This window comes from Drosophila innubila (genome assembly GCF_004354385.1).
Source record: "Drosophila innubila isolate TH190305 chromosome 2L unlocalized genomic scaffold, UK_Dinn_1.0 4_B_2L, whole genome shotgun sequence".
Lineage (NCBI taxonomy): Eukaryota > Metazoa > Arthropoda > Insecta > Diptera > Drosophilidae > Drosophila > Drosophila innubila.
In genome coordinates, this window is record NW_022995372.1 from 26,055,621 (window position 1) to 26,080,858 (window position 25,238).

A 25,238-nucleotide genomic window follows, 5' to 3' on the forward strand; every position below is an offset into this window, starting at 1 on the left:
CAGTTGTTGCACAGCTTTTCAATAAGACAGACATGTCGCATAAGTTGAAGTTGAATTTCAGTTCAGATTTCCTTGTTCAGATAACACCAAATGAGTGGAAAATTTTATTGAATCTTTATTCGACAAAGAGGACTGAATCAACTGGATATAATTTAATAAAGAATTTTATCGAATGGATAGAAAAGACACCCGAGCTAAATATCAAGTGCTTTTCACTAGACGAAGAATGGAAAAATGACGGCACTTTTATTATGATTGTAAGCATACATATATGAGAAAATAAATGTTACAATGTTTGTTAGCGTTTGACTATATATTTTAGGTACATCATGGAGGGCCTCTGAAATTTGCCTACTTTAATACCTTGAGCCATAATCTTGATCGTTTAAGCCGCTTGATTTTCTGTTGCTTGACTAAAGCTAAAGAATATTTGATATATGGTTATGGACAACGTCTAGTGCCGGCAGTCGTTGCCTATACAAAGAAATTTGAGCATGAGCAGCTAGAAACTGCACAAACAGCTTGGTACAGAGCCAGTAAAGAAGTTGTTGCCGCATTCTCCATAGAGTAAGGACAAGAATTTTTATAAATTTCAAAATGTTTATCGTTTTTTTTTTAAAGACCTCCTTCTGGTATTACACTGCGCAAATTGGAAATTGAAGATGCTCCATCTATAAATGAAATATGGCCACATCGAGGTGAGGGTTCTGTAAAGTTTGTGGAAAATTTGATTGATCACAATATATCGGTGGGTGCCTGCGATAACAATGGAAAATTGATAGCCTGGTGCTTGAGGTGGGTTTGTTTTCAGTTACATAAGGGTAGACGACTCCATATAACTTTTTCATCTTGTAGATTGCCATTGGGTTCGTTGGGCGTGCTGCAAGTTCGAGAAACACATAAGCGTCTTGGCCTTGGTAGTTTAATGGTGCGTTACATGTCCAAAAAAATATCTGAACTGAAACAGGAAGTTCTAGCCCCTGTAGTCACAGAGAACACGCCTTCTCGGAAAATGTTTGAGAAACTGGGCTTTCAGCACATTGACAATGTTTATTGGACCTACTAGGCAGCTGACGAGACTGTAAAATTGACAATAAAGATTGCGATAACTGACTACGAATATCTTGTAATCATCTAGCAACCTAAAAATTATATATACATTTGTTTTTTTTTATTGCAAACAAAGATGATTATTGTAATCGTCTTGAAATCATCTAGCAACCTACATATTATAAATACAAATTTTTCATTCGGTATCGACAACAAAGATGATTATTACTCCAATTGTCTGCTTATCTTTTATTAATCTTATGTATGTATATATATGTACTATATATTTACAAGATCCATTACCCCGACAACGAAAGACACCTTTACAGAAATTGACATTTCACCACAGTTTAAATAAATTTTATAGCTAAACAAATTGAAGTTAAATTTTTAAGTATAAGATTTGTAATGCTTTACGGATCTTATTAGTGAAATATATTTACCAATAGCATATTTCTATGCAAAAGAATGGCATTTAACCTTAAGAGGGGGGAAACACCCACAAAGGTGGCAAAAGCTGTGACAAGCGAACTTTCCCAGTGAACCCCATTGCTTATGACAAATCTTCTGATAATACAAACATCAATAAATCAAAGCGTAATATTAGCTATAATCCCAAACTTGAAATTTTTGTAGAATAATGTGCAAGTGACTTGTAAATATTTTGCTCAAACATTTATGGCCAAAAAGCTATTAGTATTCTCCGCATATAAGTTAAGGTTGAAGAGCGAACTAATACGAGTATAACCAGAATATCCGCAATTCTACGTCACAGCAACAAATCAGTGTCGAATACGGAATGCCCATGTTAAAGAGGCAGCAGCATCTGTTATAGTTTACTATATTATATTTTAACTGGAGTACGAGTACTTTTAGTTATAGTATACATCATATTGTGTAGTCAGTTATTAATGTAAACAAAACAGGGTATAACCCACCGTTTAATATGTAAGACAGCAATGCAATGAGTCGTCGCCCATCAACGTCATCACGCTCTCTCTTTCTCCCAGTTCGACTTGAAGAGAGATCAAAAGAGCTCTGTGGAACACATCTCAGCTGTGCTGAGCCAAGCCTGACAAGTTTTTTCGCATCAACTTATAAAATGGAATGCGTTGAGCGTGACAAGCTCAGTTGAACATACGTCGTTGAAATCGCGATTTGCGTACGCATACATATCATCCACAAACACATACATACATTTATATACTCGCTCGTATAAGTGTATGTATTAAGCAGACATATTGTAATTGTATTTACAAACTGAAAGATAAGCATAAATTTACTAAATGTTGCGATCGTTGTGCGGTGCCCTGTTGGCCTTCGTTTGCCTGTTCTCTACTGGAAATTCCCAAGGGTCTGATCTATGGTCCGATATTCGAAGTCACCAGAACCAAGCTGATCTTCAGAAATTCAATGCAAATACGGCAAGATCAACAGCTGCTCCACCGTATCTGGCAGCAGCAGCGCCTTTGCTATCGCCTGGCCTTGTCGCTAACATTCCGGTTCGAGGGCCTTCCTTTGGAGCTCCCAGTGCTGGAATAAGTGATCATGTGGATGTCGTTGCCTCGGATGAAATCGCTCGAAATGTTTTGGGATTTGCGCAGAATTTATCCCGCCAGATAACGAGCAGTTATCGAAAGACAACAATATTCTCGCCGTTGAGCATCATGTCCGCCTTGGCGCTGCTTTTGCTTGGTGCCAAGGGACGCAGTTACTCGGAGCTGGTCGGCGTTTTTGGCCAATCCGATGTGGTTAAGCTACATGAGCAATTTGGCCTATTGCTTAATGATGTCCAACAACCGACCAAGCAAACAACTTCACCACTCCGACAACTGGATAATTGGCATAACGACAGCTTAAAGAGGAGTCTGAGAAATTATCCACGCAATCGAAATGCCCCCCAGGAAGTGCATATCGCCAATGGACTGTTTGTCCAGCAGGGTTACAGTCTAAATCCAGATTACAGGTAAGAAAAGTTAATACACAGAAAAAAATTTTTGGTAACTCCCGACGCTTCTAAGACTTTCTTAAATCGAGTACGAATACTTGGTTTTAGTATGGTTTTCCATATCACTCTCAGCTAATGAATAAGAATTTTTTTACTCGAATCAAACATTTTAGTTTTGATTTTGAATAATTTAATGCCAAGTTATTCCTATTTTATCCGCATATAGTATACATTGAATAATTACATCCTGAATATCAACAGTTGTAACATACAGTTAATCATTATAACTATAATTCCAGACAAGCCATCACACAGATCTACAATTCGGAGCTGCAGGTTCTTAATTTTGAAAGAGAACCGGCGACTGCGAAATATAATATCAACTCTTGGGTGGAGCAGCATACAAAGGGCAAAATAGAGAATATTATAACGGAAGATCTGCCCGAAAGCACGCGCATTATAATGGCCAATGCGTTGTACTTTAAGGCCATGTGGGAGATTGATTTTATAAACGGTGCTACCAAAGTGGAGAACTTCTATCCCAATGGCGAAAACACGCAGCCTGTGGTGCCTGTTGAAATGATGGTTGGAGCCGGTGCATTTCCCTATTATGAGGATTCCCAGTTAAACTGCCGGATTGTTGGACTCCCATATCATGGTAACCTTTCGACAATGTATATTATACAGCCCATGAGATCTTCGCTGGAGCAATTGGAGTACTTGCAGCAAAGCTTAACAGCCGATGCAATTGAGAACATGATCAGCCAAATGTCAAGACGTTCCATAATCATGGCCTTCCCAAAGATGCACATAACCGAATCTTTTAAACTGAACAGCATACTGCAACGCATGGGCATCGGAGGAATCTTCAGTCCGATTCAAAATGATTTATCGCTGATTAGCTCAAGCGGAGTTACTACTGCTAAAGCGATAGCAACAGATCGCTCACAATCTGACGGTTTGGCCAGCTTATATAATCTGTCAGCACAGCGAGAAGCCGCATCATTATCAAAAGTACCAACACCGCCCTCCGATCTTATTGTTTCGGATATTTTACACAAGGTTGACTTTGTTGTTAATGAGCAAGGAACGGAAGCTGCCGCCGCTTCGGCCGCCATTTTGAAAAAGTCTGGCCCCGAAGTGTTGTTCCGTGCCGAGACACCCTTCATTGTGTTGGTGCGTCACGATCTGACAAAGCTTCCATTATTTTATGGCATAATTAATGAGCCTCCCGCAGCCAAAGTGAGTTCAGTGTCTGAGAACTAGCTCACTAAGAAACTTTCCTACTTAATTTAACTTAAGTAAAATCAAGTCTGCTGCAGTGACTTGAGTGTATGTATTTATATGTAGTTTTCTGTTATTAAATTGACCATAAACTGTGTATATGTTGAACAACATATATTTGAAATTGATCCTAGAAAGTCAAATAAACAAGACAAATTAAATATTTATTTTATTCGCCATAAATAGTCGTTACACAACTTTAAATTACGCGCATTGTATAGAGCACTCAAATTTCGATAGCATTTGCTTCATAACTGGCAACTATTACGATAACAGGTCCCACAGCTTCACTGTTTTATAGCTTGTTCTGGCTATTTTTGGAGCTCGATTGCTAGAAAAAAAGGTAACAATTTAAATTTAAATAAAAAAATATATTGAATACCACTTGTTTATTTTTGCAATTAGATTATAATTAAAATATACAATTTAAATTCGTATTTAGATTAAGTAAAGGTGATTATTTTAATGAATGAACGAACGAACAAAACAAGTGAACTAAATGACCTGACTAAATGTTATCGATGGTCAACTTATTTTATCGATATTGTCGCCCATCACTGAATAAAATTGAAAATTTAATAACGCAAAAACATTAATTATTAATAAATTTAATGAAAATTTTAATTTCGAAATTAGACAAAATTAAGACAAAAATTTTAATGAAGGTTTGAAGCCCGTCAGCCCTCGGGAAGAAAATATCGTAAAATCGAGAAAATTTTAACAGATTTTGCAAAAATTTTAAAAATTCTAGCTTAAAAAAAATTTTAAATAGTGGTACAAAACTTCAGAATACCCTTTTTTCGAAAATGTACTAATTTTTTTTAATAAAAAAAAACAAACCAGATCGGAAATTTTTACTGGAGTGGCAGCACCCCGGCAAACAGCTGAGAGTCATAACAAATCCACCTTTATTTAACCAGGGTTAAGAGTTCATTGTTACTTGCAATTTTATCAACATGATGTCTCTGCCAGATTCGGATTCTGAGGACGAGCTGCCGCCAGGCTGGGAGGAGCGCGCCTCCGACGACGGCGTTGTTTGCTATGTAAAGTAAGTAGTTGAGCCGCAAGTTTATAATTAAAAGTGGTTTAAAATTCAACAATTTGCACTGCAGTCAACAAAGTAAAACGACCCAATGGACGCATCCGAGAACAGGACGCTCAAAGCGCATCACCGGCGAGCTGCCCATTGGCTGGGAGAAATATTATGATGAGACAAGCAAACGATTCATGTTCCTCAATAAGGAAACTCAACAACGAACTAATGTTGATCCCCGATTGGCTTTTGCCGTTGAGGAACCAACGCTTGATGTGGCACAAGTGCGTCAGAGATTCGACTCTTGTACTGGAGCATTGCAAGTGTTGCATGGCAAGGATTTGCATGGCCGTGTGGCCCTTATAACAGGTGCCAATTGTGGCATTGGCTTTGAAACTGCCCGATCATTGGCTCTACATGGATGTGAGATCATCTTCGCCTGCCGTAATCTGGCGTCTGCCGAGGAGGCCATTAAACGCATTGGCCAAGATCGATGTGCAGCAGCTGCCAGATGCCGCACAGTGGCTTTGAATCTGAGCTCTCTGCACTCCGTGCAACAGTTTAGTACACAAATCAAGCAAACTGTCAGGTGTGTGAATCCAAAGTGTGTGTATTCGATTTAGAATTTATATTTGTTATGTTATTTTACAGCCACATTGATTATCTTATACTGAATGCTGGTGTGTTTGCTTTGCCTTATACGAAAACCACTGATGGTCTCGAGACAACATTCCAAGTATCGCATCTATCACATTTCCATCTAACTATACAATTGGAGTCGCTTTTTGATCACAATACTCGCATTGTGGTCCTATCCTCAGAAAGTCACAGGTAAGAAAAACAGTTGTATCCTTAAAATAAACCCCATTTGCAGTCAGCATAAATTCAAACTGTTTTCACTGTTGCTTTTATTCAAACTATTTTTAAAGTAAACCAACCGCCTTTTATGCTAATTTTAGTTTAATAAACGTTACTTGCATGCATGTACATTGTACATATTAACAGCCAGCTATGTGGATTGCTGTGTACTCCATTTGGCAGTAGCCTGTTATGCTAATTTTTATGTTCACCACTGTTGATTATAGTCGTAGGTGTAACTATTAGTTAGACAGACTCCTGCGTGCAATATATGTAGCAGACAAGTTATTTTTGTCAAATATTTTAATGCATTTGATCATTTTTTTAATATGGGCGTGTACAAGAACCTGCCATAAAATTTTGGAGTGCAAGTACAAGTAAAATAAATCGGGGACCTTAGATTATTGATCAGTAAAAAAGCTCAGCGCGAAAACCATAGATTTATGATAGCAGCTGCCAACACATTCTAAAAAAATCTAAATTCTAAAATCTAAATTCAGTTGTTTACCAAGATAATGTTGCTTAGGTCGTAAGTCAACTAGAATTTTTGGCTTTTTCAGAATGCCCTCATAAAAATTGAATTTTTGCACAAATATAGCTTTTATAGCGATTCATCCACTAATGATACAGGAGTTTCGAAAAAAAAACAGTGTTTTTCGCTCCACCCTTATTTACATATTTATGTATTTTATTGTATTTAAACTGCTTTTGATTATATTTAAACCTATAAATACTTTAACATATACTAACTAACCTGCTATGCGCATTTTTATGCCCACCACTGTTGCTCATAGTCAAACTGCATTTGGCATTATATCTTTTTAGCAAGTTTATTGCACTTAATGCTTGGACTTTGCTCTGGCTTGCGGCTATCAGTTTGTGCTTTCGTCGATGCGTGTGTGTCCGAACTATTAATAGATGCAATGCGTACAGTACAAAATTTTTGCTGGTATACATACTAGTGGGAATTGGGACCTTACCAAAAATATATATTGCGGGCAAATGGCAAAAATTCCCTAGGATTAACTTTCCTATATTATAGGCATACTTTTATTATATGTACATAGTCTTGATGCTATTATTTTTTTTATTAAAAAACAATGATTACTTTTCAAACTGTGCCCTTGCAGCATCGTTTTTGTTTGATTTGCTGTTTAATCTTGACTCAAGGCAATACGCAATTGAACTTTGCGTTGAAATCTTTATTGTTTTCTTGCTCAACAATCTTGATGACGACGCCAGAAATTTATTATTTACTTAGTAGCACACTTATTTTGAACAAGACTGCCGAGTTGGATACTTCTTACTAGAAGTATGCCAGTGAATTCGAACCAAATATATTATTAGTAGATATTTTACCAGATGCTTAGGATACTAGTTCTGTTTCTATATGTATAACGAAGATATATTTACATGCAATCACATGTGCATAAATACATAATTATATACATGTGTATTTATGTCTGTGCATTTTTTTTTTTGTATGAATGTTTTATCATATCAGTTGAAGCCACAAACACACACAGACTCAATTCACGTGCTGGGCACATGCACAGTGTCACAGAGTCCATAGAAAACGCACATCTGGCTGCGTGCCAAATGTTTGATGTTCGTATTAATGCTTTGGCACACTGTGTAACGAAACTCGCGTGAAGCAACGAACGAAGCATAAAACGTAATTGAACTGAAGTTGTTGTTATTGCTTTTGCTGTTGGAGGTGGTTTCGTACTTTTGCAGCTGTGTTGCTCTTTGCTGCTTCTGCGTTCGTTGTTTTCCTCACGTAGTACTACGCTTAAAATTTTTTTTGATCAGCTTTGTATCTGTGTATCTCGTGGAAGCATGCACCGAAAGTCGCGTGCGCCACCAGAGTACTCGCTGAAAGTCATGTATGCCACAAACTACTTACAACACACGCACATATTTGGAGTGTAGTCATTCATGCGGTCAGATACAATTGTACAGTGGGTCACAGCGTAATTATTTTATTCTCTACTTTGTTTTTATTGCTTAATCTAGATATACAATAAGATATGTACATAAAACAAAATACGGTTATTTGTTTAAGTTTAAACTTCAATTAACGAATTATTATTATTAATAACTAAAAGATAATTTAAGTTAAAAGTTAATTTAAGTTAAGCTAGGAGCCACTGTATGTTTGAGCATAATATGAATGACGCTGAGTTCTTATTGGGGTCAGAACAACTGGGCGTTAATTGATTAGGAGGCAACCAGTTCTGAAGGACAAACACCGAAGTTTTGTATTTTAAGAGAGCTGGGAAAATTTATTTAAATTTTATAATTGCTTTGTATTATCAGAAGTCGAACAATGGATAATAAAGTGCACTCTGATAATAAAATAAATAATAAATTATTATTAACAATTTATCTAAATGTATATAGTATATATACTACATATTCTAAAGATTGATAGGAACTTGGCAAGGTTTTCGATACTCAGAATTTCGGTAGCTTCCCGTCGCACTGTACTTCTACACCAAAACACATTTATCGCTCAAAGGGGTGATGGAGGGGCCGATAGCAAGAAGAAGAAATTAATTAATATTAATTTGCATGGATTTTTTGCAGCGTTATCATACATAAATACACTTACACATACACATATGTATGCATGTGTGGTTCAACTAGGACGGTAAAAATATAAAAATAAACAACTCTAAAGTCCATAGTTTTTATTGCGCGCTTAAATTTGTAAGTCAAAAAAAAACTAGGCTTACACGACTTGCGCTTGCGCTAAAACTGGAAGTGTAAGGCGTTAAATTCTTATTGGACATTGTTTTTATCTTGCATAGCTTTGTTGTTATTGTGCTTTGTGATAGGACACTTTGTTGCTTTGTCTGTAGGCGCCTTAGTCACAATCATGGCCTGAACTTCTGTCATGGATTCGTCTCTTGCATCTCATTAACGAGCGTTGAACGACGCCACAGACAACAGAGAAATAATAACAACAACCACAAAGACTATGTACAACAACAACAACAACAATAAAAACAACGGCAAAGTCAATCAAGACTTGTTTGCGTCCGGCCGGTGGGTGCAAAGTCCACAATGGGTTCGACTGGATGATGCTATGCATATGTGTATGTAAATATACATACATACACTGTCAAACTAAAGTATTGACACAACAAGCAGTTTTCTTCTTACCACTGTATCTTCAACTATTAATTTGTAAGTGTCTGGTTATACGCAAATATTAAGCTTGAATATTGACTTACATTTTTGAAAACCATAATCCATATTTTTTAATGACTGTTTTTAATAGCTTTGCATAAAAAAAAAATATTTTAATTTTATTTTTTAAATTTTACTTTTTTTGGCTCCTGCAATTTTTAACTCGAATATTTAATTTAATGAATTTAATTTTATGAAGCTTAAGAACCCCGAGGGCAGTTAAACCTGATTTTAACCTACAACGTTTGTTCTTACACCACATTCTTTTAAGTGTTTATACCAGCGACTTTAGTTTGTTATTATTGTGTAATAATTAAATATTAAGTATATCGTTGCATTTTCAATGGCACTTATTAGTTGTATATGAGAAACAGTTCGTTTTGTAGTACATTTTCCAAGCGATAAGTGTTTATACGTTCATTTAAAGCGGCGTAGAAATTAGCGACGAGTTTAAAAAGCGAGCTTCGCTAAATCACTGTTAACGTTAAAGCGCAGTAAAAAAGTGTTTATAAAGCCGGTTTAAGGTAACTCGCTTTCAATCAAAGCAACTTAAGGCACTGTATAAACGTAGTAAATGAGAACAATGAACTCCAGCTCGGCTTCACAGACTGCGAACATACATCCTAACACTCGGCACTTCATATAAAGAAAGTACTGATGGATTAGGCAATTGATTAGGAATAATTTTACTACATGTTTAAAAAAAAAAAAAAAACAAATTAAAATTATGTAAATGGGAGTATTTAAAATGCACTAACCTGCTGCACGAATAATTTTTGTCTGATTCTTCGGTCTCATATTTGTTGACTTTAACGGATATATTTTTTGCCTTTTTCTTTGCTATGTAAACCTGACCTACAATAGTATAAAAAGTGAGCGTACGAATATATCTTGCGCTGAGTGTATGTATTGTAAGCCGGCTATGAACGATGTACAGCACAAACCAAAACAAAAACGAAAACAAATCAAGCAACCATACCACAGAACAAAATAACCCAGAACTGCGTTTTATTAAAATAAACTTGAATTGCTTCTCTTTAACCTTCCCTTTGGCTGCATATTTACATAAGTATATTACAAATTTTGATTAATTTGTCTTTAAATGGGAATGATATACAATAAATTAAATTAATTTATTTTATTTATATATACATTCATATAAATTACCTGAATTGGGCATTAAAAACAAAACACTATTAAAAATGTAGTGGGCCAAATAAGCTGTGAGTCGCTGTACATACATACATGTGTATATATACTTTACTTATAGGTTTGCCAATCTGCCGGTGGACAATCTAACACTGCAACACCTATCACCCCCAGCGGAGAAATATTGGAGCATGATGGCCTACAACAATGCCAAGCTATGCAATGTCCTGTTTGCCCAGGAGCTTGCACAAGTGAGTCATACTGCCCGATTGGATATTGAACATATATATGTGTATAGTAATGGGACCTAACTGACCTAATTTTTTAAAATAATTTTTGTAGCGTTGGAAACATCGGGGTATTTCAGTATTCTCAGTGCATCCTGGCAATATGGTGTCCACGCAGCTGTCACGTAATTATTGGTTCTATCGTCTGCTTTTTGCCTTTGTGCGACCCTTTACCAAATCCCTGGTGAGTGCAATGGGTAAAATGATGGGAGAAAGACTTTCACTTAACATGATGTTATTCTGTTGCAGCAACAAGCGGCTGCCACAAGCATCTACTGTGCAACGGCGAACGAGTTAACCGGCCTATCGGGTCTGTACTTTAACAATTGCTACTTCTGCGAGCCCAGCAAGTTGGCAAAGTCCGCAGCCTTGCAGCAACAGTTGTGGCAGCTTAGCGAGCGTTTAATCAGCGATGTTTTGGAACAACAAATGCATTAATTTCAATTAGTTTAAATACTTTTGTTTTTATTTGATTACATTATATTTATACATTTTATAATTATGCTTCGAGTATACAATTTGTTATGGTCTTAATCTTAAATCTAACATTGAAAAACGGGCCTAACTACAATCTAAGGAACAGTTTGTTGTTGTTGTTGTGCTGACATGGACTAGAAATCAGAGACACGACCTTTGCGCTCCCAGTCGCCATAGCGTGTTGGTTCTGGTCCAGCGGGTCCGCCGATTTCGCCTGTGTACGGATTTGTTGAATTGGGCCAGGGCTTCAGTGGCTCCTTTTCCTGGTAGGGATGGCGCGAGAACTCGTCTAATTTACCCAAGGGCGTCTTGGCACGAAGTTTCTTTTGGAATGCCATGAACTTTTCCGAGGTTGTCTTGGGCTCCTTAATCTCCACTACACTGTCATTGCCGCCAGCTGATGCCCGGCAGGCAGTGTTGGTTGACAGGTAGCTCACTAATTTGAAAACAAAAACATTTTCGAATATGAATATAAATAGAATTACTCCCACACACACACAACACTAACACCCACACACACACACCTTGTTTGCCCATTTGCGGTAGGGCACGCAGAGATTGTTTTGCCATCGATTGCATTTTGTCAAATTTCAAGCTTTGTTCTTTACAGCAGTTCAGTTATTCAATGTACCGGTAGTTTTCTACGATTACTTGTTGTTATTGTTGTATCTCACAGTGTTGTCACTTGCTCGGCTTCTTCGCGTTTGTGGCAAATGCGCAAGAGCTCGTTGTTTATATAGGCTTTATGCTAGTGCGCTGCCTTTATTTCTTTATTCCGCTGCTTCTGCATCGGTTGCTGCTGCTACGATTGCTTCAAAAACAGCACGTTTCGCTATATACACCACTTTGCGCCTTGCTTTTTATGCTTGTTACGTATTGCTTGCCGATTGTGATTACTATCGAAATTACCGCGATTCTTGGACTGTCTACGTCATAAATTCGATAGACTATAAACATCATATAGTCTTGCATATTGTTTTTTTATTGCATTGCTCTGTAGTTTTTGATAATCCTCATTCAATTATTCAATTATTGCGCGTAATGTAATCTTTTAGGTATCTTATTCTTGTCAATATATCGATATTGATATAAATTTTGCGCTTTCGATATTCTGTGACGATTTGTTTTGCAGGCCTTTCATGCATACAATTTCATAAGCAACAATTTTATCGGTGCTTCACTTTCAGCACTGTTTCCAACTTTTTAGAGAAATAAATAGATGTTTCTGGCTGAAAAGCATTTGCAATATAGCTGAATTTGCGAAGCAACTAGTCAACTATTTTAAAAAAATAAACTAAAAAATTTATAAACTGCGCGCGTTATGTGAGGAGATGGTAGTTAAAAAATACTGAATCAGTATTAATTAAAACGCGTTATTGGTCGCGTGTGGCCACACAGGAAAATTTAAATGTAGGTGAATGTAAACTTTAATTATGAAATACCTTTTAAATAAATTAATAATTTTATGAATATCTGAAAATCGAAATTAGATTAAATTAAGAAAAACAATTTTATGAAGGTTTGAAGTTCGACACCCACAGGGGAAAGAAGTTACAAATTTAATTCTAAAAAAAAAAAATATATATATGAAAAAATATACAAAAATCTAACAAAAAATTTTAAAAAAATCGCTAATTATCTATAATACGGTTCTTATCTCAAAAAAAAAAATAACCACAAATAGGGGGTGATTTATGATGACTTTATCAGTAAAAATTAGATTGGGGACTCACTTGGTTTATTTTTAAAAAATCTTTGAAATTTTCATACAAAATTAAATTTTGCATGGTTGTATTGTGCAATTTGTCACTACTTTTTCCGTTTACCAACACTACTTTTGTAAGCGAATCTGGTTAAGTACCTAATATTGACGCGCCCGATTTATAGTTGTTTACCAACGCTACTTCGTACTGGTGTTTAAATGTTGCCGTAACTTTAAATTAAAAAAATATTTAATTAGTTAACCGCATATTTCTTTTTAAAATATATCTTCTGCAGCTTCTGCGTCATCAGCGTCAAAATCGTAATCATCGTCTTCCCATGAGGATGTGAAATATATATGCCGTAAGCAAAAATTTTTTTAAAAAAAATCGCGCGTTTTTTTTTTTTTAATTTTTGCCTGCGGCGCTTTTTTCTCACCTCAGCCCATCTAAATGGACATATTCATCTAGGACCACCTCTTTGGAAGGGTTGTAAAGCCTTCCAATGGCCATAAACCCCTCATGGATCCTATCCGTGACATGTTTAAACTTCAACTTTTCACTGAGTATTACGTTGTGACTCTGTAAGAATTATAACAACTCACTTTTAATGAGTCTAAGAAACTGTCTCGCAGTAACATCACAACATTTTATAAAAATTAAAGCTTTTTGCACGATTCCGTTATATATAGTGTTGGAAAACGGCTAGAAATCGGGCGAGTCAAAATTAGGTACTTACCCAAATTCGCTTACAAAAGTAGTGTTGGTAAACGGAAAAAGTAGTGACAAATTGCACAATACAACCATGCAAAATTTAATTTTGTATGAAAATTTCAAAGATTTTTTAAAAATAAACCAAGTGAGTCCCCAATCTAATTTTTACTGATAAATTCATCATAAATCACCCCCTATTTGTGGTTTTTTTTTTTTTTTGAGATGAAAACCGTATAATAGATATTTACCAAAAAATCTACCTTCAATACTGAGAAAAATTTCAAATTAGGTGAATTTTCTTGGGTGCAACTAAATTTTCAATTTGATTAAATTAGAGCAAGTGGCCAGATCGGTAAATTCTACAGGGTGGCAACTTTTGGACCGTGTGGCAGTCTTCCTCACCAGTGCTGAGCACTGAGTGTTGGCAAGGCTTGGGGGGAACAAAATTGTATCTGTTAAATTTGTTATTGTGAGACTTTTTGCAGAGTTTTACCAAAAATATTAGCAGCACAACTAAGCTTAATATATATTTAAAATATCCAGATATTCAGCTATTAGCAATTTTTAAATTTTTCAAGCAAACGAATTCTGAAAATAGCCAGGTCTAGCTATAAAAAAGCTAAGCTGGCAACTGTGCTTTCAATAATTTTACGTGTTACATTTGTTTCCTTTTACCATGCTGCCGAAGACGCCAAAATCAGCCATTTGGAGATTTATTAAGGGAAGCGCCAAAACACTATTTGTGCTGGAAGCTGTTTGTTTTGCCGCAAGCTACGGACTCTACTATCGCATGAACACGGACCAAGGTGAGGGCCACAACACAACATTCCACACGAAAAGTGCTTTATATAATAAGCTGCTCTCTATTTATTTATTATTTGTGTTTCTCGTGCAGATTTTCGCCGGTATATCAACGAAGAGTATCCCTTTGCACTTGAGTATTACTACAAAATCGGGGAAATTGTGGGCGACAGCACAATACGGCAAACGGACGCAATTAATTGGAGCTCTCAGGCAGCACAATTTAATAAGAGAGAATAAGTTTCATTTGTAGTTTGATTACCGATGGCTAGCAATCCGTATGTCAAATCTTTGCTCTGGCTTGTTGGTTTTGGTGGCATTGGCTACGGACTTATGCTGCTCACGGAACCCAACGCCGATAAGATTGAACGTATAAAAGCATCGGTATCGCCAACACATTTAACAGAGGATGAAAAAAAGAAGGCTTTGTTCATGAAAAAACTCCAGGAGGCGGCATCAACAAGTACTCCAATTTACAGGACAGCCACTTCCGACAAAAAAGATAATTAGACTTAGATTTGTATTGTAATAATTTGTTTATACTGTGAAATACATGTAAATGTTGATATAAAAAATCAGAAACTTGCAATTTTAACAATTGCAAAGAAGTAAAATTGGCACACTAAAGGTATTTTATTATTACGTAGATTTTAAATTTAAATTAGAAAAAAAAAAAACCTGCACCAATTGCCAGGGCTGCAAAAACATTGTAGTGAAATAAATAAAACTTATTTTTTTTTATATATATTCGAGAAAGTATTGTTTGTTTGCATCTCTTTTTTAATACTATTAGTTTTCTTTTTGACGTTAATTAAATAATGTTCTTAGCAATCGTTACAATCATCGAAACATCGACCAATTGCAGCCCTGACAATTACCAATTTCGATGTTCTGACCAGACATCGATGATTTCATATCGCCTGAATCGATTTATTTCTTGGTTTAAACTACAATTGTTTTTTATTAAAGTAAACTGAGAATTAATAAAAAATATGTCCGCTGATAATGTGCCATTAATATCCACTTCAAGAGGACCATCGGCCGTGCAGTTCGGAGCAAGCAAAGAATTCCAAACACGAACACATCAACAGGAGTTGGACAGCGCATTTCTCGGTAATGAGAGGCGGCCATGGATGAATGCTAGGTCGAAAGTGGATCAGCGCAGGGAGAATGAATCAATAAAGCTATTGCTAGGTCAGGGCTACAACAATTCAAACAATGTGGAGAAACTACTCGAGGAGAACATCAGTTTCCGTGACCTGGGCTCGCTGACCGATGAAGATTTGCAGATGTTTGGCTTTGCATCGACCAAGGACCGCAAAGAATTGATTAAAATGTTTGGACAGTTGGCCAACCAGGATCCTAGCTATGACTACATTTGCCAGGCGAATGCTGCTAAAGGCTACAACAATCAGATTGTTGGCAATGCCGCCAATCACCTCACATTCCTGCGCTCCTCACTGACGGCCACCAACTACAAGCTGCAGATGATGCCGCCAGAGGATGTGATTGTGGGAGATAAACGATATGCGAGTCGCTTCGCCTTGGATGCGTTAAACAGCGTGCAGTCAATCTCAGATGAGCTGGCAAAGGATTTGTGCAAACTGGAACAGCTGACAATGGATCATAGACATAGGACTCAGAATGGCAATGCATCGCCAACCAAAGAGGTATGGGAGGAAATCTATATATATATATAAAACTCTTTGTCCTGACTGACCTAGTACGTTATATACCTGTTCCACAAGAAGTTTGACACCATTGTCTTTTACAGAAGAACTTGAAGATTTTATACTACACAGCTATTGCGCTGGGAACAGCTTGTGCCTGGTTCTGGTGGTGGTCGAAGCGCAGCCAGAGCCCCAGCTTGGATAATCTCTCGGTTAAAATCTAAAAACATTCCAAATATTTACTGTTTACCATATGCATTTGAATGCTCGATACTCGTATTATCAGACTGTAAGCATTTCACTGAATGAAATCAACTTTTATGTTCTCATTTATAGTCTAAAGATTTACTTTTTCGCATATTCCAATATATTATAGAGTAAAAGTTAAGCTTAATGTTATTGGTTTATTGAAACTGACAAACTGCATTGAAATCTCGATTTAACATTTAATAAATACAATTTGATGAGCACAATTATTAAAAGCAATCAGAATGAACTTATTTTGTTTTCACTTCCTCCGCCAGAAGCCGAAACACCAAATCGACATAGGCATCAACATGATCTGGAAACTCCCAGGCTGTCGTATATGCGATAAGTTTACTCCTTGTGGTGCAGTGTGCTATATTTTCTGAGATTCGAATAAGAAACCGTTTGTATAATAAAACTAACTTTAAGGTATTTTATAGAACTTACGCATCACTTGCTGCTTTACAATAGATTCCCGTGCATAGCGATTTGAGAGTTCCTCAGTGAACGAGACAAACTTTTGCAGCTTCCAGGTGCGATAGAAGATCACATTTGATGCAGGACCAGCGAGTTTGATAAGCGCACGCATTTGGCGCAATATTTCGTGGGTGTTCTTAACGATATCAACAAAAATGGATGTTATCACTGCCAGCTTATCACATGGACTTATCATATCCTCCGGATAATAACCGCTCTCTTCATCCGCCTTTTCCAAGCAGCGCGTTTTCTTGGCTTCAATAGCGTAACATAAGGAAGTTCCCCGCTGATGAGCTAATTTCCATTTGGCATAGTTACTAGTTATATCGTTTACCAGCGATTCCATTCGAGCCTTGCAATTAGCCAAATTGGCATTATGCTTGATCGGAGATTGTGTGTGATGGCTGTCTACAACTGAAAGGGCAATATAAATTGATGGAATTGCATAAAATATTCTATTTCATTACTCACAGCGAACCGGCGTTAGGGAAGTGTTTAAAAGATCCATACTGCGGTTTTTATGTGTTTTTTTTTAATTAAAAGCAGAATTTAAGTCAAACCAAAAAAACAAAACAAACAAGCATTTTAAACAGCTGTCAGGCGGTATCGATTACTTTAAATCCTACAAAATATATCGGTTAATGGGTAGCGGGAAATTCAAATTTATAGCTTGCCAAAATATTAATAATATCACAAGAAAAAAACAAATAAAAAACATAAAAAATAGGTTAATTATTTTCATTTAAATTTGCGCAGAAACAATAATTTGAAATACTTTTCGGTATATCGTGCTAAAGAAATGTATCTAAATATAACGATAAGCACATCGTAGTTCAATTAAGGGATTTAGTTCAGTAGCTCAATTTTTGATGAGCGAACTAATCTTTCATTGAGTTCCTTCACTCATTTAGTTCATTATTCAGCTGTTCAGAGTTGGCGCCATGTCGCCTAAATTCAAATGTGGGTTTGCAACTATCAGAATGCCATAACTTTGCAATAAACTAATAATAAAATATAAAATTAAGGTAAAAATTTAATGAAATTTAGAGGCATTTCATCCCAAGGGGAGAGAAGTTACAAATTTAATTCTGAAAAAAAAATATTAAGAAATGCAGAAACATCCAACAAAAACTCCGCAAAAATTTTTAAAACTCTAGCTTAAAAATAAAGAAATTGTAAAAAAAAAGGTAGAAAAATGTTAACTTACCAATTTTGACAATTGAGCCAATATGGCAGATCGGTGAATTAAACAGGCTGGCAGCCTTTCGGCCGGGTGGCAGCATTTGAGCCAGGTGGCAATGCTTTGTCCCTAGCCGGTAACCAATTGACAATTGTCAGACATTTACAAAAAACAATTCAGTCTGTGACTGTCTCTGCAAGTAAAATAATATCTTAAGAAATTAAAATGTCGACCTGGACACCATTAGAATCTAACCCAGAGGTGAGTGCTTATCTTGTTCATATACTTATAAAGTCCACACAAGATGTAAAATAAATGAATATTTGCTTGGTTGCTTGGCAAAATTATATTTCGTTTTATTTTTGTTTTTGCAATTGGCATTTCTAAAGACGCCATGATGTCCATGTCCCATTCCAGGTACTGACCAAATACATACACAAGCTGGGCGTGTCGCCAGCCTGGTCTGTGACTGACGTCATCGGTCTGGACGATGAGTTGCTGGCATATCTGCCTCGTCCTGTGAAGGCAGTTATTCTGCTCTTTCCCATAAGCGATGCTGTAAGTCTATCCCTCTTTTGCAATAATCGCTTAGTCATTCAATACTTGCATGTGTGTGTGTGTGTGTGTGTGTGTGTGTATCATTAATTTTAGTATGAAAAGCATCGTGCTGATGAACATGAACGCATCAAGACTGCAGCTGAGGAGGAGAAATATCCAGATGATTTGTTCTATATGCGCCAGTTCACTCACAATGCCTGTGGCACTGTGGCTCTCATCCACAGTGTGGCCAATAACAAGGAGTAAGTGATCATGATAAATTTATGACAAATATTTACAATTATCATAAATTTACTACAGCATTGAAATTGCACCCGGAGTGCTGAAGAGTTTTCTGGAGAAGAGCGCTTCTCTGTCGCCCGAGGAACGCGGTCAGCATCTGGAGAAGGACAAAGACTTTACCGAGGATCATCAGACACTGGCCCAGGAGGGACAAACGGATGCTAGTGCCTATGAAACGGTTATTCATCATTTCATAGCGCTGGTCAACAAGGAGAACACACTGTTTGAGCTGGATGGACGCAAATCGTATCCCATCAGTCATGGCAAGACCTCGGATGAAACCTTTGTCCATGATGCCGCCAAGGTGTGCAAGGAGTTTATGGCCCGTGATCCGGATGATGTGCGCTTCACCGTTCTGGCTCTAGCTGCCACACAGGACTAGAGAGAGAGTGGATCACTCTGTTCTGATATACATTACTATATATGATCTCTGATTTAATATACTCTCATTTATGCATTGTAAAGCTTGAAGATTATGCTCTCAGCTTAGCTATTAACCAAAATTTTTCATTACGCATTATGCCACATTATTGTTTTTGTATTTTGGATGTTTGTTTCTCTAATTAAAGAACCGCATCAAATGCTTGAGAACTGCACCCAACAGCTGTTTACCTGTTTCCCACTCAGATGGATTCACTGCGCATGCTCCAGATTTGGACACGCTCCACGTAACTAGTTTGACAGCTGCCTGCAACCCTGAAAGCGAACTTTTATTTTTCCAATCAAATTGTTGGATTCAATTGTTACTTCAGTGTGTCCCACCAATTGCCAGTTAACCATAGAAACCATATGTGTGGAAGCCGCTTCTGCCCGACCGTAGGTTCATCATCATCATCATCATCATGAGGCTGCTGCTCAAAGATTTAACGCGTTTGACAACGCAGCATCGCACCCTTTATTGCTACTTGTTTCTCAGTCTATGGATCTTCCTACTGATAGCGGGTAAGTCACCATACCGCCAATCACCAATCTGGACAGGATTACTCATGCTGTCTTTCCATTTCATAGGCATGTATCGCTATATGGGCAATGCTGAGCACAGTGGCAGTCTGGGCAGTGGCGGCTTTGGTTCTGGCACCGCCATCTCCTCTGCAGGCGTAGTTGCTGGTGGTGGTGCTGGTGGGTCAACTGATGCTTCCTCAGGTGCGCAGAGATTCGCTAAGTATCGTGAACGCTGCGCTCCGCTGGCACAGTTGATTCGCATGGATGATGGCGGCATACTGGAAGGCTGGAAGCTACAGGGTGTGCTCCTGGTCATCAGGCATGGCGATCGTGGTCCCATGTCGCATGTTCATGCCAATGGCATCAATTGTGGTGTACCCGCCGATGGGGACAGTCTGGTCAACAGGTAGATTAGCCTTATCCATGCCATATCAATGCTATAGAATCCTTTTTTGCTCTACAGATATCGCAGCTTTCTGCACAATTCCAGCAACTCCGCCTCGGGCTCCAATCACATGTACTGGAACAAGGTGGGTCCGTTTCATGGCTTCCCGCTGCTCCCCGCCACCGAACGAGGCTGTCCGCTGGGACAGCTGACCTTCAAGTAAGTGGAAGGAATGGAGTAGTATTCTTTACTAGGGTGCATCGACATTTTTACTCAAAAATTGTTAACCCAAATTCGTAAACTACGCTCAATTCTAAGATTTTCTTGGTGAAAACATCTTAGAATTGACAGTAGATTAGATTAGAATCTGAGCTACCATTTTTCCATTTTTATGGGCCCGTACAAGTCGATGCACCTGATTCCAATTGACGTTTCAGAGGCATTGCTCAGCTGCTGCATGTGGGTGAGGTTATGCATCAGATCTATGCCCATCCTCTGGGATTGCTGCTCAATCCGAAGGCGAATGGATTGCGTAACTCGGTGGACACAACAACAACGCCACACACGCTGCTCAACTCAGATGAGGTGGTGGTGTTCACCACCCGCTATCGTCGCACCTTTCAGTCCGCATTGGCGCTGCTCTTCGCCCTGTTGCCGGCGGACAAGTGGCTGGCGTTGAATGTGAGGGAATCCCATAGCATGGCCTTTTGCTTTGGCGATTGCAGCTGTGCACAGTCTGCGGTGCTGCAGAAGCGTCTGGTCTCCTTGGCGGATCGACAGCTGCTGCGACGGTCCGATGTCCTGGCGGTGATGCAGTGGATCGGCGGCACCTTGTTGCAGCATTCGGCCAATGAGGGTGGCATCACCAATCCCTTCGAGGTCGTGGATGCCATGTTGACCGTCCTCTGTCATGATGCCAACTTGCCCTGTCGCCGTCGCAATGTCAGCCAGGCAATGGCCAGCACACGGCCCAACAACAACAACCAGCAGGATCTGGTGGATGTCATCAATATTGATCAGGATGAGACGGCAACGAATTTAATGCAAGAAGGATTGGCAGCTGCTGAGCCCGAATCGGAACCCGAATTGCCGTCTTTGGATGGCGACAATGAGGGTTGTGTCGATGCTGCCCATGTGAATGCCCTCATGTCCTTTGCAGATGAGCTTTCCCAGCGCACGGCTCGTCACACCTACTACAAGCGATCGGGATTATTGCGGGCCTACGGCATGATCCGACATATTGTTGGATATATGCTCAAAATGATATCCGGAGATCGGACCAAGTTTGTGCTCTATTCCGGCCATGACTGCACCATGCAGTACCTGACTGCCGCCCTGGGCATTGTGAATAGTCAGGGACAGACCATTAATTATGCCTCCCGTCTCGCCTTCGAGGTGTATCGCAGCGATGCTCATACGGACTATTATTTCCGAGTCGTCTACAACGGACGGGATGTGACCCAACAAATCGATTTTTGTGAGGGCGGCAAGAGTTTGCGGGTGACCCGCGATAGTCGTGGCAATAAGGCCGATCTCTGTCCCATCGAGAACATCATCCGATTCCTGCACGAGGACTATTTTGCCCCCCTCAATGCAACCAACTTTAAGGAGGCATGTGCCACGCCCATCGGCAACCCGGCCAAAGCCAACGAGTTCTAAGGGCCACCGGGTTTATTTCTCAGCACTTTGAACTGTGATAAATACTCTAGTTATAAGACACTAACCCCAATTAAACATATCAAATCGATCGATCGCACACACTTATATTATACCAATATCTATCTATATATATATATACGAGTATATGTTATGTATATTTACATAATTAGACGAATTTCAGGTGAATCACACTAATTCGCTTATTCCTTAACAGAAATCGATACATATCAGCGTTTGCTTCAATGCAACGCAATCGATCATATTTATATGTTTTGTCTATATATAGGATAAGGAAGAATAATCTCTGCAGACGGAGATCAAGCTCACTCCGAACATATCATTACCATATCAAGCACACATACAGTGCAAAACTTTTAAATGTATACAAAATCAATTCCGTTTTAAATTAAATTTAATAATTACATAAATAAAATTAAATGTTGTTGCAAGACTCGAATGTGGTTTTAATTATTGATCATGTTGAACAAGCAAGGCCGATCTTATACATAAGTCATATATAAGCATACACTGCTTGCGTCGCATATTCTGCATATAGCAAGCAAAGTATAAGACTTTCTTACACTTTTCTTATCGCATCTAAATTAAACAAAAGGTAAAAGTTATTTTAATGTATAAATAAAATCAAATGTTGTTGCAAGACTACAAAGTGGTTTTAATCATTGATCATGTTGAACAAGCAGTCGATAATGCACTGTTTGACTAACTTTGATCTTATACACTAGTCACGAATGCCCATACACTGCTTGTGTCGCATATTCTGCATATAGCAAGCAGAGTATAAGACTTTTGTTAGACTTTTCTTATTGGATATAAATTAAACAACAATTTAAATTTATTTTTAAATCAACTACATAGTCGAGTGTTTTTTATAAGTCCAGTCTCTCTATAAAAGCGGACCACAATATTGTAAAATAAGTTAATTATTAATCAGTCATGAAATAAAGTTCAATCAGTTTCAACAATAAAGTCAATCAGTTTTCAAATTTTTACTGAAATTTAATAAACTTAGTCTTGTACATACATATATTAAATACTACCCGTTAAAATAAGCAAACAGGCGTTGTAATTTAGTTAATTTCAATAGTGAATTAGACAAACTTATCAACCAGAAATTTGTATTAAATAACAGCTTGAATTTTTAATTTATTAGTGTAACTCTCGGTTAGAGCATTATATACATATGTATGTCCAATCTAATAAAGGATGTCGGTTCAGCATTTAGATTTTATTTTTCAACCGTCTACAAGCTGCTTCGATGAGCTGCATACGCCGACTGCCTGAAAGACTGCAAAATGCATTGGCTTTTTTTTTTTGCATTGTTAAATGCACTTGCATGTGTGTGTGTGTGTGTGTGTTTGTGTGGAGTGGTCTCTCTCACACCAGCAAATACACTTGTGTGTAGTGTAGGTTTACATTTAGCGAACGCATGAAAGCAACGCCATGAATGATTAAGAGAATGAGAGCAAAGACCCCGACGCCGCAAAAGGCATGCAAAGAATAAAGTCAGGAGAAAAAAAAACAAATTGTGCTAACGTCGACTGCGGCAGTGGAGCCATTATTACTTATCTCTGTTTTTTCTGGAGTGTGGAGTGGGGAGCACGCGCGCAAGTAATGCGACGCGCACACAAACACACACAGTCACTCATCCAAGCCTACACAGACAGCACAAACAGAGCGCACACAGTGTCGTGAGTAAGGAGAGGAGAGGAGATGGGAACTGCGAGCGCGCAATGAGTGTGTACCGAGACTGAGTGTCGATTGTACAGCGATTGTAATGTAAAATCGACGCTCTTCTAAACGCTGTGAGCCTGTTGCCATTCAGTACATTTTGTTACTTTTGTGCACGCAGCCGGCGACGGCGACTCTGGCGATGACGCAGCAAAGAGCAGGAGTTTTCGATTTGCAGTCGCCACGCCAGAACCAGCCGTAAAAAGGAATAACCGCGTGGTCCCCTCTATTACCCCACAAGCGAAAGTCTGGGTCTGGGGTCTGGGCCTGGAGCCATGTAATGGGCAGCAGCTGCTACTCCAGTGTTTTGTTCACAGGGACATCACGTGGTTGCTGTAAACTGTAATGCGCCATGTTCGCCATACATGTATCCACATCCACGTAATCATTGTCGTAATGGTAATGGCAGCCCTGGGGCAATCGCCGCTCGCATGGTGCATGGTTGTGTTACATTGGGAAAAGGAGCCCAGAATTCGTAGCGGCGTTGCATTTTGGCAAAAACAAAACTCAAACGTCTTAAAAAAAATAAATAAACGTATTTTATTTCTTTGCATGTGTGTTTGTGTATGATAGCGAGTGGGGCGGGGAAGGTCCGCCTGCCCGTTTGCCTGTCGTCGGGTAGGCAGAGTGGAGAATATGCACTCAAACGCCTTTCATATGAACATCTCTCAATGGGGCCTGCGACGTCATTGTGCTCTGTTTGCTGCGCGCCGTTGTCAATGCCTTCGTCTGTTTCGTTGTATGTGTATTGGGATCAGTTGGAGCGAGATGCTGTGCAAAATCAAAAAAGTGCATTGCAGGCTGTCCCGCTCTATTCAACTGTTGCACTCATTCTTGTTCTGCATATGTACACGTATGCAAGCACAGTGGATAAGCTGCAATTTACACAGGTCAAACTAGAGAATGCCAATAACGATAAAGGTTTGTTGAAAATTTGCGATTGGCAAATTAAATATTATTCTATATAAAAAAAATAAATTAAAAATATAATAAAGCATTCGATTTTTAACTAATATTAATTATTTTGGTTTTGTATTACAATAGGTCTTTTACGCAGTTTTCAGCGTACTACTGCCACTGTGATAGCAGTCTTCGTTTAATTGCATTGCGCTTTTGCTCTCTCCTCCATGCCTTTTCTCTCTTGCGCTCTCTCGCTCACTTACACGTAATAGCTGCACTGCACACATACATAGGCAGAAGCTCGCCTACTCACTCAGCTCAGCAACGATAAGGCGAGTGCAGCAGCAAAAAAAAAACAACAATAACAACTATGTGCTCATGTGCATTAAGAAGGGGAATCGTTGGAGGGGCTACAACAGTATGAAATAAAAAGAAACAATTTGAGCTTGCGTGTGTGTGATACTGTTGGTGTGTGCATATATTTCTCTCTTGCGTTGTGTGCATTTTTGTTACACAAGTCAGAGCCGCTGTTTGCTCGGTGCTGCGGCTCTGTTACAAAATATTGGCGAAGAAAAATCATACAACGTTTTTTTAAAACTTTTTTCAACCATTTTTCATCGGAGCGCGTGTGCCGGTGTGAGTGTGTGTCCCCTTACCCCTAAAAGGGTTTCGAGTCAGCTAAGTTTTGTCTTTT

At 38.4% G+C, this 25,238-nt stretch overlaps 10 protein-coding genes across 13 annotated transcripts; 8 read left to right on the forward strand and 2 right to left on the reverse strand.

The window, feature by feature from the left end:
- On the forward strand, nt 1-1,154 carry LOC117781042. Its single transcript, XM_034617758.1, has 4 exons — nt 1-257; nt 323-567; nt 622-795; nt 856-1,154. The coding sequence occupies exons 1-4, from the start codon at nt 33-35 to the stop codon at nt 1,064-1,066; spliced, it is 855 nt and encodes a 284-aa protein (XP_034473649.1). The 5' UTR covers nt 1-32; the 3' UTR covers nt 1,067-1,154.
- A 1,043-nt stretch (nt 1,155-2,197) lies between these two features.
- Nucleotides 2,198-4,443, forward strand: LOC117779977 (serine protease inhibitor 28Dc). The gene is made up of 2 exons (XM_034616336.1): nt 2,198-3,016; nt 3,298-4,443. Exons 1-2 carry the CDS (start codon nt 2,337-2,339, stop codon nt 4,262-4,264), a joined length of 1,647 nt encoding a protein of 548 aa, XP_034472227.1. The 5' UTR covers nt 2,198-2,336; the 3' UTR covers nt 4,265-4,443.
- A 725-nt stretch (nt 4,444-5,168) lies between these two features.
- LOC117779978 (WW domain-containing oxidoreductase) lies at nt 5,169-11,306 on the forward strand. The gene is made up of 6 exons (XM_034616337.1): nt 5,169-5,330; nt 5,395-5,904; nt 5,967-6,146; nt 10,639-10,768; nt 10,860-10,988; nt 11,054-11,306. Exons 1-6 carry the CDS (start codon nt 5,239-5,241, stop codon nt 11,240-11,242), a joined length of 1,230 nt encoding a protein of 409 aa, XP_034472228.1. The 5' UTR covers nt 5,169-5,238; the 3' UTR covers nt 11,243-11,306.
- LOC117779979 (succinate dehydrogenase assembly factor 4, mitochondrial) lies at nt 11,277-12,055 on the reverse strand. Its single transcript, XM_034616338.1, has 2 exons — nt 11,806-12,055; nt 11,277-11,717 (listed from the first exon to the last, which is right to left on the reverse strand). Exons 1-2 carry the CDS (start codon nt 11,858-11,860, stop codon nt 11,416-11,418), a joined length of 357 nt encoding a protein of 118 aa, XP_034472229.1. The 5' UTR covers nt 11,861-12,055; the 3' UTR covers nt 11,277-11,415.
- Nucleotides 12,056-14,334: 2,279 nt separating this feature from the next.
- Nucleotides 14,335-14,784, forward strand: LOC117780082 (protein CEBPZOS). The gene is made up of 2 exons (XM_034616480.1): nt 14,335-14,501; nt 14,591-14,784. Exons 1-2 carry the CDS (start codon nt 14,372-14,374, stop codon nt 14,734-14,736), a joined length of 276 nt encoding a protein of 91 aa, XP_034472371.1. The 5' UTR covers nt 14,335-14,371; the 3' UTR covers nt 14,737-14,784.
- Nucleotides 14,724-15,080, forward strand: LOC117780083. The gene has a single exon (XM_034616483.1). It carries the CDS (start codon nt 14,761-14,763, stop codon nt 15,004-15,006), a length of 246 nt encoding a protein of 81 aa, XP_034472374.1. The 5' UTR covers nt 14,724-14,760; the 3' UTR covers nt 15,007-15,080.
- Nucleotides 15,081-15,427: 347 nt separating this feature from the next.
- On the forward strand, nt 15,428-16,662 carry LOC117781936. Of its 2 annotated transcripts, none has more exons than XM_034618822.1 (2): nt 15,428-16,166; nt 16,271-16,662. In XM_034618822.1, the coding sequence occupies exons 1-2, from the start codon at nt 15,489-15,491 to the stop codon at nt 16,388-16,390; spliced, it is 798 nt and encodes a 265-aa protein (XP_034474713.1). In that variant the 5' UTR covers nt 15,428-15,488; the 3' UTR covers nt 16,391-16,662. The 2 variants fall into 2 exon arrangements, with proteins under 2 accessions (XP_034474713.1, XP_034474714.1); XM_034618823.1 differs by having other exon boundaries at nt 16,274-16,662.
- Nucleotides 16,551-17,499, reverse strand: LOC117781937. Of its 3 annotated transcripts, none has more exons than XM_034618825.1 (3): nt 17,361-17,499; nt 16,860-17,300; nt 16,551-16,794 (listed from the first exon to the last, which is right to left on the reverse strand). In XM_034618825.1, exons 1-3 carry the CDS (start codon nt 17,395-17,397, stop codon nt 16,664-16,666), a joined length of 609 nt encoding a protein of 202 aa, XP_034474716.1. In that variant the 5' UTR covers nt 17,398-17,499; the 3' UTR covers nt 16,551-16,663. The 3 variants fall into 3 exon arrangements, with proteins under 3 accessions (XP_034474716.1, XP_034474717.1, XP_034474715.1); XM_034618826.1 differs by having other exon boundaries at nt 16,860-17,297; nt 17,361-17,463; XM_034618824.1 differs by having other exon boundaries at nt 16,860-17,303; nt 17,361-17,461.
- Nucleotides 17,500-18,182: 683 nt separating this feature from the next.
- LOC117780957 (ubiquitin carboxyl-terminal hydrolase) lies at nt 18,183-19,505 on the forward strand. Its single transcript, XM_034617656.1, has 4 exons — nt 18,183-18,330; nt 18,487-18,627; nt 18,721-18,869; nt 18,928-19,505. The coding sequence occupies exons 1-4, from the start codon at nt 18,295-18,297 to the stop codon at nt 19,289-19,291; spliced, it is 690 nt and encodes a 229-aa protein (XP_034473547.1). The 5' UTR covers nt 18,183-18,294; the 3' UTR covers nt 19,292-19,505.
- Nucleotides 19,506-19,575: 70 nt separating this feature from the next.
- LOC117780956 (2-phosphoxylose phosphatase 1) lies at nt 19,576-22,346 on the forward strand. The gene is made up of 4 exons (XM_034617655.1): nt 19,576-19,851; nt 19,918-20,257; nt 20,315-20,455; nt 20,674-22,346. The coding sequence occupies exons 1-4, from the start codon at nt 19,752-19,754 to the stop codon at nt 21,893-21,895; spliced, it is 1,803 nt and encodes a 600-aa protein (XP_034473546.1). The 5' UTR covers nt 19,576-19,751; the 3' UTR covers nt 21,896-22,346.
- The last annotated feature ends 2,892 nt before the right edge of the window (nt 22,347-25,238 follow it).

Bases quoted from the DNA above. Each gene is read 5' to 3' on its own strand.
- LOC117780956 (XM_034617655.1), top strand. From the start codon at position 19,752: ATGAGGCTGCTGCTCAAAGATTTAACGCGTTTGACAACGCAGCATCGC. The intron at 19,852-19,917 runs GTAAGTCACCAT...TCCATTTCATAG, and splicing joins GATCTTCCTACTGATAGCGG to GCATGTATCGCTATATGGGC. The intron at 20,456-20,673 runs GTAAGTGGAAGG...TTGACGTTTCAG, and splicing joins CTGGGACAGCTGACCTTCAA to AGGCATTGCTCAGCTGCTGC.
- LOC117781042 (XM_034617758.1), top strand. From the start codon at position 33: ATGTCGCATAAGTTGAAGTTGAATTTCAGTTCAGATTTCCTTGTTCAG. The intron at 258-322 runs GTAAGCATACAT...TATATATTTTAG, and splicing joins ACGGCACTTTTATTATGATT to GTACATCATGGAGGGCCTCT. The intron at 796-855 runs GTGGGTTTGTTT...TTCATCTTGTAG, and splicing joins TTGATAGCCTGGTGCTTGAG to ATTGCCATTGGGTTCGTTGG.
- LOC117781936 (XM_034618822.1), top strand. From the start codon at position 15,489: ATGTCCGCTGATAATGTGCCATTAATATCCACTTCAAGAGGACCATCG. The intron at 16,167-16,270 runs GTATGGGAGGAA...TGTCTTTTACAG, and splicing joins ATGCATCGCCAACCAAAGAG to AAGAACTTGAAGATTTTATA.
- LOC117780957 (XM_034617656.1), top strand. From the start codon at position 18,295: ATGTCGACCTGGACACCATTAGAATCTAACCCAGAG. The intron at 18,331-18,486 runs GTGAGTGCTTAT...GTCCCATTCCAG, and splicing joins CATTAGAATCTAACCCAGAG to GTACTGACCAAATACATACA. The intron at 18,628-18,720 runs GTAAGTCTATCC...CATTAATTTTAG, and splicing joins TCTTTCCCATAAGCGATGCT to TATGAAAAGCATCGTGCTGA.
- LOC117779977 (XM_034616336.1), top strand. From the start codon at position 2,337: ATGTTGCGATCGTTGTGCGGTGCCCTGTTGGCCTTCGTTTGCCTGTTC. The intron at 3,017-3,297 runs GTAAGAAAAGTT...CTATAATTCCAG, and splicing joins AGTCTAAATCCAGATTACAG to ACAAGCCATCACACAGATCT.
- LOC117780082 (XM_034616480.1), top strand. From the start codon at position 14,372: ATGCTGCCGAAGACGCCAAAATCAGCCATTTGGAGATTTATTAAGGGA. The intron at 14,502-14,590 runs GTGAGGGCCACA...TTTCTCGTGCAG, and splicing joins TCGCATGAACACGGACCAAG to ATTTTCGCCGGTATATCAAC.
- LOC117779979 (XM_034616338.1), bottom strand. From the start codon at position 11,860: ATGCAATCGATGGCAAAACAATCTCTGCGTGCCCTACCGCAAATGGGC. The intron at 11,718-11,805 runs GTGTGTGTGTGT...TTTTCAAATTAG, and splicing joins ACCGCAAATGGGCAAACAAG to TGAGCTACCTGTCAACCAAC.
- LOC117780083 (XM_034616483.1), top strand. From the start codon at position 14,761: ATGGCTAGCAATCCGTATGTCAAATCTTTGCTCTGGCTTGTTGGTTTT.
- LOC117781937 (XM_034618824.1), bottom strand. From the start codon at position 17,397: ATGGATCTTTTAAACACTTCCCTAACGCCGGTTCGCT. The intron at 17,304-17,360 runs GTGAGTAATGAA...TTGCCCTTTCAG, and splicing joins TTCCCTAACGCCGGTTCGCT to TTGTAGACAGCCATCACACA. The intron at 16,795-16,859 runs GTAAGTTCTATA...TTCGAATCTCAG, and splicing joins TGTAAAGCAGCAAGTGATGC to AAAATATAGCACACTGCACC.
- LOC117779978 (XM_034616337.1), top strand. From the start codon at position 5,239: ATGATGTCTCTGCCAGATTCGGATTCTGAGGACGAGCTGCCGCCAGGC. The intron at 5,331-5,394 runs GTAAGTAGTTGA...TTTGCACTGCAG, and splicing joins GGCGTTGTTTGCTATGTAAA to TCAACAAAGTAAAACGACCC. The intron at 5,905-5,966 runs GTGTGTGAATCC...GTTATTTTACAG, and splicing joins CAAATCAAGCAAACTGTCAG to CCACATTGATTATCTTATAC.